This window comes from Spodoptera frugiperda, chromosome 17 (genome assembly GCF_023101765.2).
Source record: "Spodoptera frugiperda isolate SF20-4 chromosome 17, AGI-APGP_CSIRO_Sfru_2.0, whole genome shotgun sequence".
NCBI lineage: Eukaryota > Metazoa > Arthropoda > Insecta > Lepidoptera > Noctuidae > Spodoptera > Spodoptera frugiperda.
In genome coordinates this window covers 6,774,465-6,788,149 of record NC_064228.1, presented here as the reverse complement: position 1 = coordinate 6,788,149, position 13,685 = coordinate 6,774,465, and the positions used below count along the sequence as shown (strand labels likewise).

The following is a 13,685-nucleotide window of genomic DNA, read 5'->3' as shown; positions in this document are numbered from 1 at the left end:
TTGGGCCTCTGGTAACCTCACTCACTCAACGAAATACAACGCAAGCGTTGTTTCGCGTCGTTTTCGTTTGGTTCGATCGGCGGCTTTACAAATGAAGCCGATGTTTCCTCTATTCAGACACCCGATGATTTTCCCACTTAAAAAAAAAAAATACAAAATAATAATAGGTACCTACTACAGCCGCAGGACGAGTGGGAGTGGTGGAATATTTATTGTAATAACTATGTGCTAATCTGTTAAAATGTTCTATCCTTAATAATTTTAATAAAACCTATATTCACAAGCAACGCTTACCGAACTCTAAAAAAGCCAAAGATCACACTTGAATATCTTAATTAACTCGATTCATCGATTCAAATCAAATACCTGTATCGAGTCGAGTATCGATACAATAAAGTGGTCTAATGAAATCGATACGTCATATCGCTTCCACACTTTAATGATCGTCATTGTATAGCTTTTCATTACAGATAATGATTACTTAATTAGGTATTAAGATGAAGTAAATGCGGCAGGTAATATACATATAAAATGGTAGATATAATGTTTTAATTTTATGTTAATTATGTATGTAAGTTTTTGGATTAGCTACTGAGAGACTTTCAGTTAAATTGAGTTTGATTAAAACAATTAATGATACCAAAAATGATCGAAAAAAAAGAACCCAAAGCGCCTACGAAAGCAATCTTGATATTTTCCAAAGTTTCTTCAATTTAAATCATCTATTAAATATCCCTCAATAATCATTATAGGTATTTGTACATCAATTGGTTAGGTACGTACCCAATAAACAATGTTTACTTAATAATTCAGTTTATTTAGCAAGGCAAGGGTCAAACAATGGTGTTCTAAATTGGTCCTGCTGTTCTTGATTCATGTTAGTGATAAAACTATTTACATACTCTAAAAAATATTTCATTTTTATAAGTCTATCTATTTATCTTACGAAATTACATGTAACTAGAACATAGTCAGCCTGTAATAGGCTTACTCAAAAGTGAAGTTCCGCGATACTTTAAATCAATATATCGTCGAAAGTATTCTTTTCCATACGAAACGTCAAAAACTTGTCTAACGTTTTAAATTATTCTACCAGACGGACATTAAAATTAGTCATCTACACTATTAAATATCCCTCAATAATCATTTGTACATCAATTGGGTAGGTACGAACCCAATAAACAATGTTTACTTTACAATTTAGTTTATTTAGCAAGGCAAGGGTCAAACAATGGTGTTCTAAAAATAATCCAGTTCATTCAATTCATTTATGATATGAGAATGTGATTATTTTTGAACTATTTCTATTGTATTAGAAAAGTTATCAATTAATTTATTTTTGACCGAGGATACTACCCAATTGTTTCACTGCTGACCCAAGGCCTTTTCTCACACGGAGAAGGAATGAGCATTCATTATCGCGTTTGCACAAGGCGAGTTAGCGATTTGAAAATTTCGTGAATTTTTTAACTAAACCGAGGTTTCGTCTTAAACTTTTCTTTCAGTTTTCACTGTATCTAAATAATCTTATGACTTGATAGGAAACACTCACATTAGCATTTGCCAGGTTTCAAACCCTCATGAGTGAAGAGCCATCCTCTGGCCATCACAACTTATTATTTAAACATGATGTCATTTACATGTCCAATTAAATATTTTGTTAAAAGTATTGTAACAAGTAAAATATATGTACGTAGGTATATTTAGGAACTTTACATAAATATAATTCAGTAGATACATTATTATATAGTTTTTTTCTTATGACAGTCATTAAATCCAATTAAGGAAACATGTTGATTATCTATGACTTTTTTTGGTGTTAATTATCTAGGTAGGTAATTAAGTTCGAAATTAATTTTCTCTAATATTGTGAAGTTATGATATTTTTAATTATGTCATGTTTTTATATTGACTAATAATATATACTTAGATATAATAGCATTTTCTGCCCATTCTTTTCGGGAGTAAGATTATCAAAATACCAAAACACAACAATACTTAACTACATAAATTAACTCAAAATATCACGGGTTACTCACGAACATTAATGGAGAAAAACTCTACTAATTTCGAGTTACAGATGGACTCTTCATCATGAGCTGCGTGCGCAGACGTTCACGACTCGAAATTAGGAGAGCTTTTCTCCATTATTGTATACTACGCGTGTAAACCGTGATTTTTAGTTAATTTAATATGTCTCACGATAGTTATTATAAATAAATACTAAACTACATATATACAAACAAAAAATGAAATCTAATCCGAATACCGACCCTTAACAATGTGGTACGAGCAATAATAAAAACTCATTTTATTTATTTATCTGTTAACACAATTAGGCGGGATATATTGTAACGGCTGCTAACGAGTTGCCTTCTTTATTTACGATACTAGATGGCCCTTGAGGCAACGGCGATGAAACGAGGTTATGAATTGGCTGTATAGCGCATCGTCTGTGCCTTACAAATGAACTCAATTTAAAAATGTTTCGGGATAGATAATAAATAGTTATGGCTTACGGGCGACGCGGGCTTTACTGCTTTTATTTAAGTAAAAAATCATTTGTAATAATGTATAAAAAGGCAATTTCATAAATACACAGTGTCCAATTGTGTGTATAAAATAATATTTAAGTATAAAAATTTGAATTTTATACAATTTAAAAAATAAACAGAATATTAAAATGGAAGTTTAATATTTTCAATTTCATTTCGTTTTTTGATGTCTTGTTTTGATTGCGGTAAAGTTTATTATTTAGAAAGTTTGACCGCTTCTTTAGTTAAGAGATTGTCATTGTGCTATTACCAAATATATGTGTTATATGTTTAATCTCGGAATGTCTGAATAAAAAATGATTAAATTTTATTTTACGACCATCGTAAACAGAAATATTTTTATCATATTTTGGTCCTAAAAATATTTTTTATGGATAAATTAATTGACCGATCGCCCGATGGTAAGCGATTAGTACCGGCTATGGACAATTGGACATTCGTCACACGAATGATGTTACAAAAGCGTTGCCAAGCTTTTAAAGGAGAGTAGATACCTTTTTAGAGGCGAGGCGAGAAGGAGGGGAGTTTCCTCCTGCTTTTCGAGCCGGACCCCGGTAGTCCGCAGCTCCGGAATAGTAGGTCACTATTCTTGATGGTTTAAAAAAATGTGTCAGTTTGGAACTACTTCAGGCAACAGCTAATGCCAGTTTTTATGTCTGATATCTTTAGTAGTAAAAGAAACAATATACCTACCTAATCAAGGGACAAGACACAATAAATCTGTCTATAACTAGTTCTTCCTTGAGGAAAGTACCTACATACGTAAGTACCTATCAATAATGCTTGCTCCGACCTTTGCCCTGTGTCGTGTAGGGTCATAATCACAAATCTTGGACACGTTACCATCCTCCCGTATACAGCGGGTTACAAGAAGTGTAGACTTTTTCTGCCCGCCTGATTTAGAAGATTATTCTTTTTATATCGTCACGCCTTTTATCCCCGAAGGGTTAGGTAGAGGTGCACATTATGACATGTAATGCCACTGTACAATGTACAATTGTACACCCACTTTTCACATTTTATGTTAAATTCCCATGTAATAGGGGGTGTCATATACCGACCATATTTTCAGACGCCGTGCTAATACTGATGAAATTTTCAAAAAACCGTAAAAAGAACCACTTATGTACAGTGTTTGTCTAGACTCTAGATTTTTAAGGTTTTCATAAGCCCTTTGACCTGCAGTGGGACGACTATGGCTGAAAATAAAATAAATAAATAAGCTTCTGCCTTTATTTTTTGAACTGCCACTATGCCACAAAATCTTAAACTACCTAAATAGCGATTGAAATTGCACCGAGTTAAAAAAGTTTAAAAAATATAATTTGAGAGATTATGTACCTATACCGTATAATAAATTGTACCTATCAGACAAAATTCTGGTAAAGTAAATTCTTATAGAGAAAACAGATCACCCTATAAACAAATGGCTATTGTAAATAGTGATTTGTTAAATTCTATTGTGTGAAGCAAGGAGGATGGCCGGAGACCGACCAGCTACAAGCGATCAATTCATTACCTACCACACGACGAGCGGCACTTTGTGCAATACTAAAGTCCGAATACTCAAACGCTACTCAATTTTAAGACGCTCACAAATGTAGTTCTGTCCCTATCGATTCTTTATAAAATGACACCGATAGCACGATATTGAAGTATGACTTAAAATTGAGTAGCGTTTGAGTATTCGGCCGTAAGGTTGCATTTTCACCAGAGATGTGATATGCTACATTGCTACAATCATATTCATTAGTACACATAGCTTAGCAATGGTGGGAACGGGCTCAACTACCTTTTTTTTTTTGATGGGGGAAAATCATCTAATGACTTCTCCTTCCCCTGGGCGAGGCGAGAGGGAGTGTCAGACTCTTACTGACCAAAAACCACCCCGTTCCTACTCCTAATTTTCGAGCCGGAGCCCTGGTAAACCCGCTCAGTTTTGTTTTTTTTTTTTAATGTGTCTCGTGGGTGTGTTTACAAACATACAATTTCACATACACATGACACCCAGACCCGGAACAACAATCTGTGTTACTAAGTTTTACTCCAGAGGCGTTACAAGTGCGTTGCCGGCCTTTTCGGGGTTAGGAATTTAAGGGTTGTTGGGGAATCGGTGATAGGGAAGATTGGGAAAGGGGATAATTTGGCCTGGTTATATTTTTAGATATTTTTTTTTGAGCACTAAGTACCTGAGTAGGTGGTCTGTAATTATGTATTTTTCACGTGATTGGCATTGGGTTTCGCTGACTAGTGTCGCGTCGCTGCGTCAATTGAAATATCGCGTTTGCCTGTCTGTATCAACGCGATAATTTAAAACAGGTAGGTATCTACCTGTCTGATTTTGTTGCGATTTGTGAGTGTGATTGCTCAAGTGCATAACTTATCATGGTTTTAATCACTCAGACGAAAAAGCCAGGGTATGCAGCTAATGACTTGTAATGAGCTGCTGACTACCTAGCGGGTTTACCGGGGTTCCGGCTTCAAAAGCGGGAGTGGGAACGCGAACGGGGTGGTTTTTAGTCAGTAAGAGTCTGACACTCCCTCTCGCCTCGCCTAAGGTGGGAGAAGTCATTGGATGATATTCCCCCCGTTAAAAAAAGTGTCTTGTAGTGCAACTGTTTGATATTTCCGTTCAATAAAATAAAGCACGTTTTGGTGTCAATGTACTTGCACGTGTTAGGTCTACCGGTGTCGAGGTAGACAACATGCAGGTTTAATAGCTGACTATGCTCTCGCCTTCGTCAATACCAAAACTGCTGAAAGGCTAAAACATGCGCCGTATGTTTGTCAGGCAATATAGCAAGTGCTTACTTAATGAAAAAACGTATATTTATGAATATTATAGGAATAAACGTACCTTGGCATTATTTAAAGTCATACCTAACTATTAGTTTTTAAACTGACATGGTCACTAACACTATTATTAGAACTTATAACGGGATATTTACCATGTTAATCCGTGAACATGGCGCTTGCAACAGTGCCGAAATATCGGAAACTCGATAAAATGAATAAACATGGTAAATATCCCGTTATAAGTTCTAATAATAGTATCATATCTAACTATTAAATAGGTGATAATTATCACGTTTTTTTTATAAATATTTAAGTTCGAATGCATAAGCACAAGTGCTCCTGTGCAGATATGTAATAAAACATCTGTATTTCGCTTGTTACGATATACTTAAGTCCTTTGTAGCAAAGGGCAAGCCTAAACAGTTTGCCATAAACAGAGAATTCTATATTTAAAACTAAAAAAATGAACTTTTCAATTAAATTCTTGACCAAAAATCGGGATTGAAGAACTCCTATCACATAAACCAGTCCAATGATTGAAAGGAATCTAAAAAAGGAAACATGATATCCGATATTTTCAGATGCTCTCATAATATTGATCGTATCGATGCTTTTTTTCAGCGTTTTCAGGTTTTGTTAGTTGCATTTTCCCATTTGCGTCGGTCGTACCCTGCCATCTATCGATTGATATTGTTAACAGTTTTTGTGGTTAAAGTCCCGAACTTACGATTATATGTTATTTTAATAATATCAAATCGTCGTTTATAAATAATTATGTTTATTTACTTTTCAAAATAGATTTTGTATTTTAAAAATGTTGAAGATTTTTTTGCTATAGCAATAAATTATTGTGAAATAGTTAATCTCGTCTGGCAACTTTTTCACAAGATGTCCGACAGTAATAATCAAAAGTCAGATTCGGAACCTAGCAGTAAAAAAATTAAAATTGACCATGAAAGTGGGAATAATGTGAGTGAAAATCAGTTGCAACTTAAAGACTTTATATTGGAGAAGATTTTAAACAATAACACTAATAGGAAAACAGTGTGTGTGCTAGGAAAATTCAAAGACAAAAGTGGCGTGGCTTTGGTTATTTTAGAGAAAAATGCTTTCAAGGAAGAAGATTTGGGCAACGAAGGTTACTTTTCCGTAGATACTGAGGTAACAACGTTCTTCGAGAACGATATCTACGGGAATTACGAGTGTTTCCCTCGGTCGGCGATTAATGGTGAGTAACACTCTCAAAACTCAAGGTCCCTATTGTTTTCTTCGAGTATTAGTCATCAGATCATTTCGGAGTATTTTTGGTCGAGTTTCGTGACTCTCACATTTGATACCGTCTACATAACATGCTAAAAAACGTATTATTTAATAGTAACAAACAATAGTTGGTCAGGAACCGCCTTACGTCACGAAATTGCACCATATGGTAGGTATTTTTTTCGTCACTAAATAAAGCAGTTCGCCTTTGGGTTAATTGGTTGTGACGATACACGTCTCACGGGCAGTGGGGTCAGATAAGGTACGATAGCTCATAATTACGTTTTTATCTTATTTTTCTCAAGAATAATGTGGTTTTAGCCTCTGTGTAAGGTGATTTTTAATGTTATTGACTCTTAAGTGGATTTGTAGTTAAATTTGTAGTTTGTTGTGTCTAGTTTAGGGCAGAAATGGTCCTCCTTTCACCAGTGTTGAAGGTAAATACTGAAAAGAACAAAAAATGCTATTAGTTCCATCTCTGTTTAAGTCTGAATACATTTGCCAGCTGTTTTTGCTCAAGACATATTGTGTAACTCAAAGAATATGTTAACATATTGTTTATTTGTTTAGTGCAATATCTAAACAAGAATGCTTGCATAGTATTGAAATTATAATTTCAAAGTGGAAACAATGTAGAAAGGTATTTTATTGTTAAAGTAGCTGTTGCCTGCGATTATGTCCACATATTATAATGACTGTACAGAATTTCAGTTTTTTCACTACATAGTATAAAACAAAGTCGCTATTTTTGTCTGTTTGTCTGTATGCTTAAATCTTTAAAATTACGCAATGGATTTTGATGCGGTTTTTTGTAATAGGTAGAGTGATTCAAGAGGAAGGTTTATATGTATAATACATGCATAATATATCACCAATGCACGCATGGGAAGCCGGGGCAGGCTGCTATTTTAAAAAAATTAAAATGTTATAATTATCATTATGTATTATTACAAACAGACACTTCAATTTTATTTTAGAAGGAATTATAGGCTTCCCTTTTTCTTAATTTTGTGTCTGTCACTCACTCAAAAACATTCTCTATTATATTCTCACTACCTTTCTGCCATTCCACTCATACTATCATAATACATATTTTAAATTAAATCAATATTGCTTTTCAATTCCAGGTGTAAAGACATCAATAATATACCCCGCTACAGAGAAGCATATTGCCAAGTTCAGCCAACAGGAGGTGCATATTGTGCTGGAGACTCCCGAGCTGTACCAGAAGCTGACACTACCTCATTTGGAGAAGGAGCAGTTTAATTTACAGGTAATTGAATAGCATTCAGTAATAGTTTGACAAATTTTTATTTTAATGTCCGTTTTGTTCATTATTTATTTTAAAATATTAGTCACATATTTTTTATTTTCTTCAATACTTTCGAAGATACATATATGGATATTTTATGCGTAGAAATGACGTATTTACTACATACATAAACTATGTGATCTACAAATTGTTGTTACGGGTTTGAATGTCATGTGCATTTGAAAATGTATGTTTGTAAATGCATCCACGACACAGGAGAAAATCCTTGTGTGGGGCAATGTTTTCTGGCCGATTTTCTGTGAGACCATGATATATAAGGTATCACTCCGGTCAAGCCGGCCCAAGCAGTGCCGAAGCATGGCTCTCTCACACTTAATCTCATTGACTATCAATCATTGAAAAAGTTAAATTAAAATGTACAGTAAATAAAAGCTAATTCTAAACTCTTTCAAGTCTGTTGTGTATAATGAATGAATAAATCTATTTGTTTATTGTAAGTAAGATATGAATTGAATAAACAAAATATTCTAACAATAATTGTTTGAATCCATTGTATCATAGTTTGATTCATAAAACAACCAGATGTCCAGTATTCTAGTGGTAGGTGTATGTTTGATAATTTTGTTAGTTTCTGTATTTAAAGATAGCACACTGGCAAATATGGGCTTTTCCACCAGAGATGTGCTATGGTACATTGCTGTGGATGTGTTTGGCTTCCACCAATCATATTCATTGGCACACATAGCTTAGTACTGTTGAAAACGGACTCAGCTAAGCTTTGTTTTTTATATGCAAATATGCGTGATCTGGATGCGTGCTATAGATGTGTCCTATGGATTGGCTTCTGTTCTCCTTTTTTGTCTCCTTTTCTACTATTGATAGATCGCATACTCGAACTACGCACCTTCCTCGCACAGCTACTTTGCAGTGGTACATCTTTATAGCACATCTTACTCCCACAGCTACATAGCTTAATATCAGTGGAAACATTTCTTTAATAATTATGTAATAGCCTTTCAAGATTTACTTTAAATTAACTGAAGATTTCATCATATTTGTAAAATTTTTGAGTAACATCTAGAACTAATAAAAATGTGTTTGTATATAGATTTCCTTTTGTAAATAATGAGAATATTCTAGTTTGAAGCGACACTGTTGCAGTAGAAGATATATTTTGTTATCTATCAGTTAGATAATGTCATCCACATGGCTTCTCATAGTTTCTTCACCCTATCTTATGACGAGAATACTTTGATTGCTTACCATAAACATATTATTTGTTATTTAATCTTATTAGACCTTGCAGGGGCCAACCTCGTGCTATTTGTAGCTAGTAAAGAAGATATACATTCTTTGTATCACTACATAGTATAAAACAAAGTCGCTTTCTCTGACCCTATGTCCCTTTGTATGCTTAAATCTTTAAAACTACTTTAGTTGATAGAGTGATTCAAAAGGTGACGGACAATTAAATTTGACGTTTAAAAAGTGCCTAATTTAGGATTAATTGAAATAAATGCTTTGTCTTTGACCTATATCTTTTATCTAGATTTCAAAAGAGGTTGTGATCAAATTCTGGACACCATATTTAGTGAACAATTCAACCAATTCCCATCTCTATCTTACAGTGGGTATACAACATCCTTGAAGGCAAGAGTGAGCAGGACAGAATAGTGTACGACAATAAGTGTGAAAGAGACGGGTTCGTTCTGGTTCCGGATCTCAAGTGGGACGGGCTTACCAAGGAGACGCTGTACCTGCTGGCCATTGTGAGGAGACGGGGCATCAAGTCCTTGAGGGACCTGGATGGTAGCCACCTGCCGTTGCTGAAGAGGGTTCGGGACGAGGGCAAGGTAAGATTTTGTTGGAGTTATTGGATAGGCCTATGCCCAGCAGTGGATGAGAACAGGCTGATGTTGATGATTGTGGTTAGAGATTTTTGACTTTATTACAAGAGTATAATGTTTTGAATAAATTAGTGGCAGTTTGTTGTACCTAACTACGGGACTTGTATCCTTTTTCTAGCTAGGCGACTTGTATCCTTTTCGTTGTTTTTGATGTCAATAAAGACAATGCTCAATTTTATAATTATTGTGTTCTATATTTGTTATTTGAGTACAACTAATAGGATATTTTAAAAGAGAAATTAAAACGCACATTAATATAAAGAGAAATATTATATTTATAAACCACATAGAACACAGGTAAAATGCAGGAAAATATACAGGTGTAATAACACAAAATTGACACATAGGTCACCGGTGACCTACATTAGTGGAGGATTTGATTTCAATAGTTTTCTGATGGCAATTAAAGGCTTAACCATTACTCTTTCTCTATTCCAGAAAAAGATATTCGAGAAGTACAACGTGCCGGCGTCGCAGCTGCGGGTCTACCTCCACTACCAACCGTCGTTCTACCATCTGCACGTCCACTTCACGTACCTCCGCCACGAGGCGCCCGGCATCTATGCGGAGAAGTCACATCTACTCGACACCGTCATCAATAACATCGAAATGATACCAAACTACTACCAACAAGCAACACTACCATTCACAATCCGTGAAATGGACAACATTTTCAACATCTACGAAACAAATGGACATGTACAGAGAATCAAACAAGATAGTGAATTAATCGATAAATAATTTTTATATATTTTTTGTAAGTACAATTTTTATATAAAACTTCATAAAGATGTTGATTGAAAACGTTTTCATCGAGCTACGGTCTCGGTTGAGGAGCTGCAATGTATTCATTACAACTGGAGTGGATTTCACCAAGAATTGTAGTTTGAAAATAAGTATACAGACTAATTGTATTGTCTTGAATTATTATAAGGATAAGGATGATAAGCCTAAGAGAAGGGATAGTCTTTCTTCCATAGAAAGTCTCTCCGATTGGTGCTCGGACGAAGAAGGTGAAGTCAGCACTGTGATCCCAGTCCGACAGTTCTGTAAGATCATACCAAATTCTATGTCGTGTCTCAAAATAGATAAGAGTACAATATCATTCAGATTGCTGACTGAACCTAAGAACGGTGCCGGTGGTAACTTCTACAAAGAATTGCTATCCACGAATAACATGGAAAGTTCTACCAAAGGAAATAGTTTAAAATTAAATGTGAAAGCCGGTGAAGAACTGCGGTTAACCTGCGCAAATTGTTGCAATGTAGTCTCCGTTAATAGTGTGAAATTCGACCGGATTTTGGAGTTACCAACAGCTAACTTGGACATGTCAGAGTGGTTTTGCCATGGGAACGGACATGGGCATAGCCATGGTCACAGCCACGGGGAGACTCCACAGACATCAGACACCATAATAAAGCCAAACAAAAGTGATTTTCTCTATAGACTGACTTTCTTTGTTGTGAATAATACAATTTTATCGGATAAGACCAACAAATTCAACGCTACGAGACCAGTGTATCATTGCAATAGATGTCTAGCGTGGCTGGGACTCAAGGAAAAGGATTCTGTGAAACTATTCAATTCAGAAATTAAAATAACGCATAATGATACAGAATCAGTGATATTCGCACACAAAAATGAACAGGATATACACACAGATGATTTTATTTATACAATAGAGAGAATGACTAGAGAATTTAACCTCGGATTCCAATATACAGTGATGTGTAAATTAGTCCTTGAATGTACTGTATCTGCTGTAAAGAAGCAGTATTTGTTAATATGGGTGATGGATAAAGAGTTGCAAGTGCTCAGAAATAATGTGCAGACTATATTATTGGAAGACCGTATTGAGCTACATTCCACTACGGTCACTAAAATCCTATTCAAAGTCGAATTTTGTATGAATGAGGAGGTAGAGTCCTGGGTTTCTGACCCAGGAGTGGTCACCACAGAGATATCAAAAGGCATGTTCAACAATGGACTTGCCCATTTGGAGAAAATGTCCCAAAAAGTACCGGAATGCTTCCGTAATACCAACGGTTACTGTGTAAGCTATCTTAAAGTTTGAATAAATAAATTCGCAATTGTATTTTGTATGTTTTATTTTGAAGAGTGTCAAGTGTCTTTTTTATTTAGTAAATTCACAACCTTATATAACACATACAAACATTCGACACGCCTGTGGGAATTTCGAAATTCATAATAACAGTTTATCCCCGAAGGGGTAGGCAGAGGTGCTCATTATGGCACGTAATGCCACTGTGTACACCCACTTTTCACAATTTACATATATTGTAAGTCCCATGTAACGGGTGGTGAGCCTGTTGCCATATACCGGGCACATTTCCAGACTCCGTACTACCACTGAGAAATTTTTGAAAATCCGAAAAAAGCCCAGTAATACTTCGCCCGACCCAGGAATCGAACCCGAGACCCCTTGCCCGGCAGTCGCACTTGCAACCACTCGGCCACCGAGGCAGTCGTCGCTGTAAAATACTCGTGACATATTAATTTTAGGGCTGATCCACGTCTTGTGGGAATTTCGAAATTCATAATTAGTTTCTGTGGCTGCCGTACAACGTGTGACGGGTTCGAATCCCGCACGGAGCAACTCTTGTTTGATCCATAAATTGTGTCATGTGTATGCAAACTTTATAAACGCACCCCCGACACAGGAAAAAATCCTAGTGTGGGGCAACGGTAAAATAAAACAGTTTTTTATGAGACTTTCCAATTTGGCCACGAAGTTGAAGTCTTCCACTACCCATGCTTTTTCTAAAAATATCATTTACTTTAGGGTTAGGTTAGGTTTCACTTAGGTTAGGTTAGGTTTCGCTTAGGTTAGGTTAGGTTTCGCTTAGGTTAGGTTAGGTTTCGCTTAGGTTAGGTTAGGTTTCGCTTAGGTTAGGTTAGGTTTCGCTTAGGTTAGGTTAGGTTTCACTTAGGTTAGGTTAGGTTTCACTTAGGTTAGGTTTCGCTTAGGTTGGGTTAGGTTTCACTTAGGTTAGGTTTCGCTTAAGTTAGGTTAGGTTTCGCTTAGGTTAGGTTAGGTTTCGCTTAGGTTAGGTTAGGTTTCGCTTAGGTTAGGTTTCGCTTAGGTTAGGTTAGGTTTCGCTTAGGTTAGGTTAGGTTTCGCTTAGGTTAGGTTAGGTTAGGGTTAGGTTTCGGTTAGGTTAGCCTAACCTAAGTGAAACCTAACCTAACGTAAGTGAAACCTAAATTAACCTAAGCGAAACCTAACCTAAGTGAAACCTAACCTAACCTAAGCGAAACCTAACCTAACCTAAGCGAAACCTAACCTAACCTAAGTGAAACCTAACCTAAGCGAAACCTAACCTAACCTAAGCGAAACCTAACCTAACCTAAGCGAAACCTAACCTAAGTGAAACCTAACCTAACCTAAGTGAAACCTAACCTAACCTAAGCGAAACCTAACCTAACCTAAGTGAAACCTAACCTAAGCGAAACCTAACCTAACCTAAGTGAAACCTAACCTAACCAAACCTAACCTAAGCGAAACCTTACCTAACCTAACCTAAGTGAAACCTAACCCAACCTAAGCGAAACCTAACCTAACCTAAGTGAAACCTAACCTAAGCGAAACCTAACCTAACCTAACCTAAGCAAAAAGTAACCTAACCTAAGTGAAACCTAACCTAACCTAAGCGAAACCTAACCTAAGTGAAACCTAACCTAACCTAAGCAAAACCTAACCTAACCTAAGAGAAACCTAACCTAACCCAACTTAAGCGAAACCTAACCTAACCCAACTTAAGCGAAACCTAACTTAACCTAAGCAAAACCTAACCTAACCTAAGCGAAACCTAACCTAACTTAACCTAAGCAAAACCTAAGCTAACCTAAGCAAAAACTAACCTAACCTAAGTG

The 13,685-nt window shown here is 35.8% G+C and overlaps 2 protein-coding genes across 2 annotated transcripts; both read left to right on the top strand.

Annotated features, from left to right (window-relative positions):
• The first annotated feature begins 6,224 nt into the window (after positions 1–6,224).
• On the top strand, positions 6,225–11,886 carry LOC118276786 (m7GpppX diphosphatase). The gene is made up of 4 exons (XM_035595320.2): positions 6,225–6,579; positions 7,739–7,884; positions 9,513–9,737; positions 10,230–11,886. The coding sequence occupies exons 1-4, from the start codon at positions 6,240–6,242 to the stop codon at positions 10,530–10,532; spliced, it is 1,014 nt and encodes a 337-aa protein (XP_035451213.2). The 5' UTR covers positions 6,225–6,239; the 3' UTR covers positions 10,533–11,886.
• LOC118276794 (uncharacterized) lies at positions 10,582–11,886 on the top strand. The gene has a single exon (XM_035595330.2). The coding sequence runs from the start codon at positions 10,582–10,584 to the stop codon at positions 11,863–11,865; it is 1,284 nt and encodes a 427-aa protein (XP_035451223.2). The 3' UTR covers positions 11,866–11,886.
• Positions 11,887–13,685: the final 1,799 nt, after the last annotated feature.

What these genes read in the sequence shown, in the direction of transcription:
- LOC118276786 (XM_035595320.2), top strand. Translation starts at nt 6,240, where the DNA reads ATGTCCGACAGTAATAATCAAAAGTCAGATTCGGAACCTAGCAGTAAA. An exon ending in CCCTCGGTCGGCGATTAATG is followed by an intron (nt 6,580 to 7,738) that starts GTGAGTAACACT and finishes TTTCAATTCCAG; the next exon opens with GTGTAAAGACATCAATAATA. An exon ending in AGGAGCAGTTTAATTTACAG is followed by an intron (nt 7,885 to 9,512) that starts GTAATTGAATAG and finishes TCTATCTTACAG; the next exon opens with TGGGTATACAACATCCTTGA.
- LOC118276794 (XM_035595330.2), top strand. Translation starts at nt 10,582, where the DNA reads ATGTTGATTGAAAACGTTTTCATCGAGCTACGGTCTCGGTTGAGGAGC.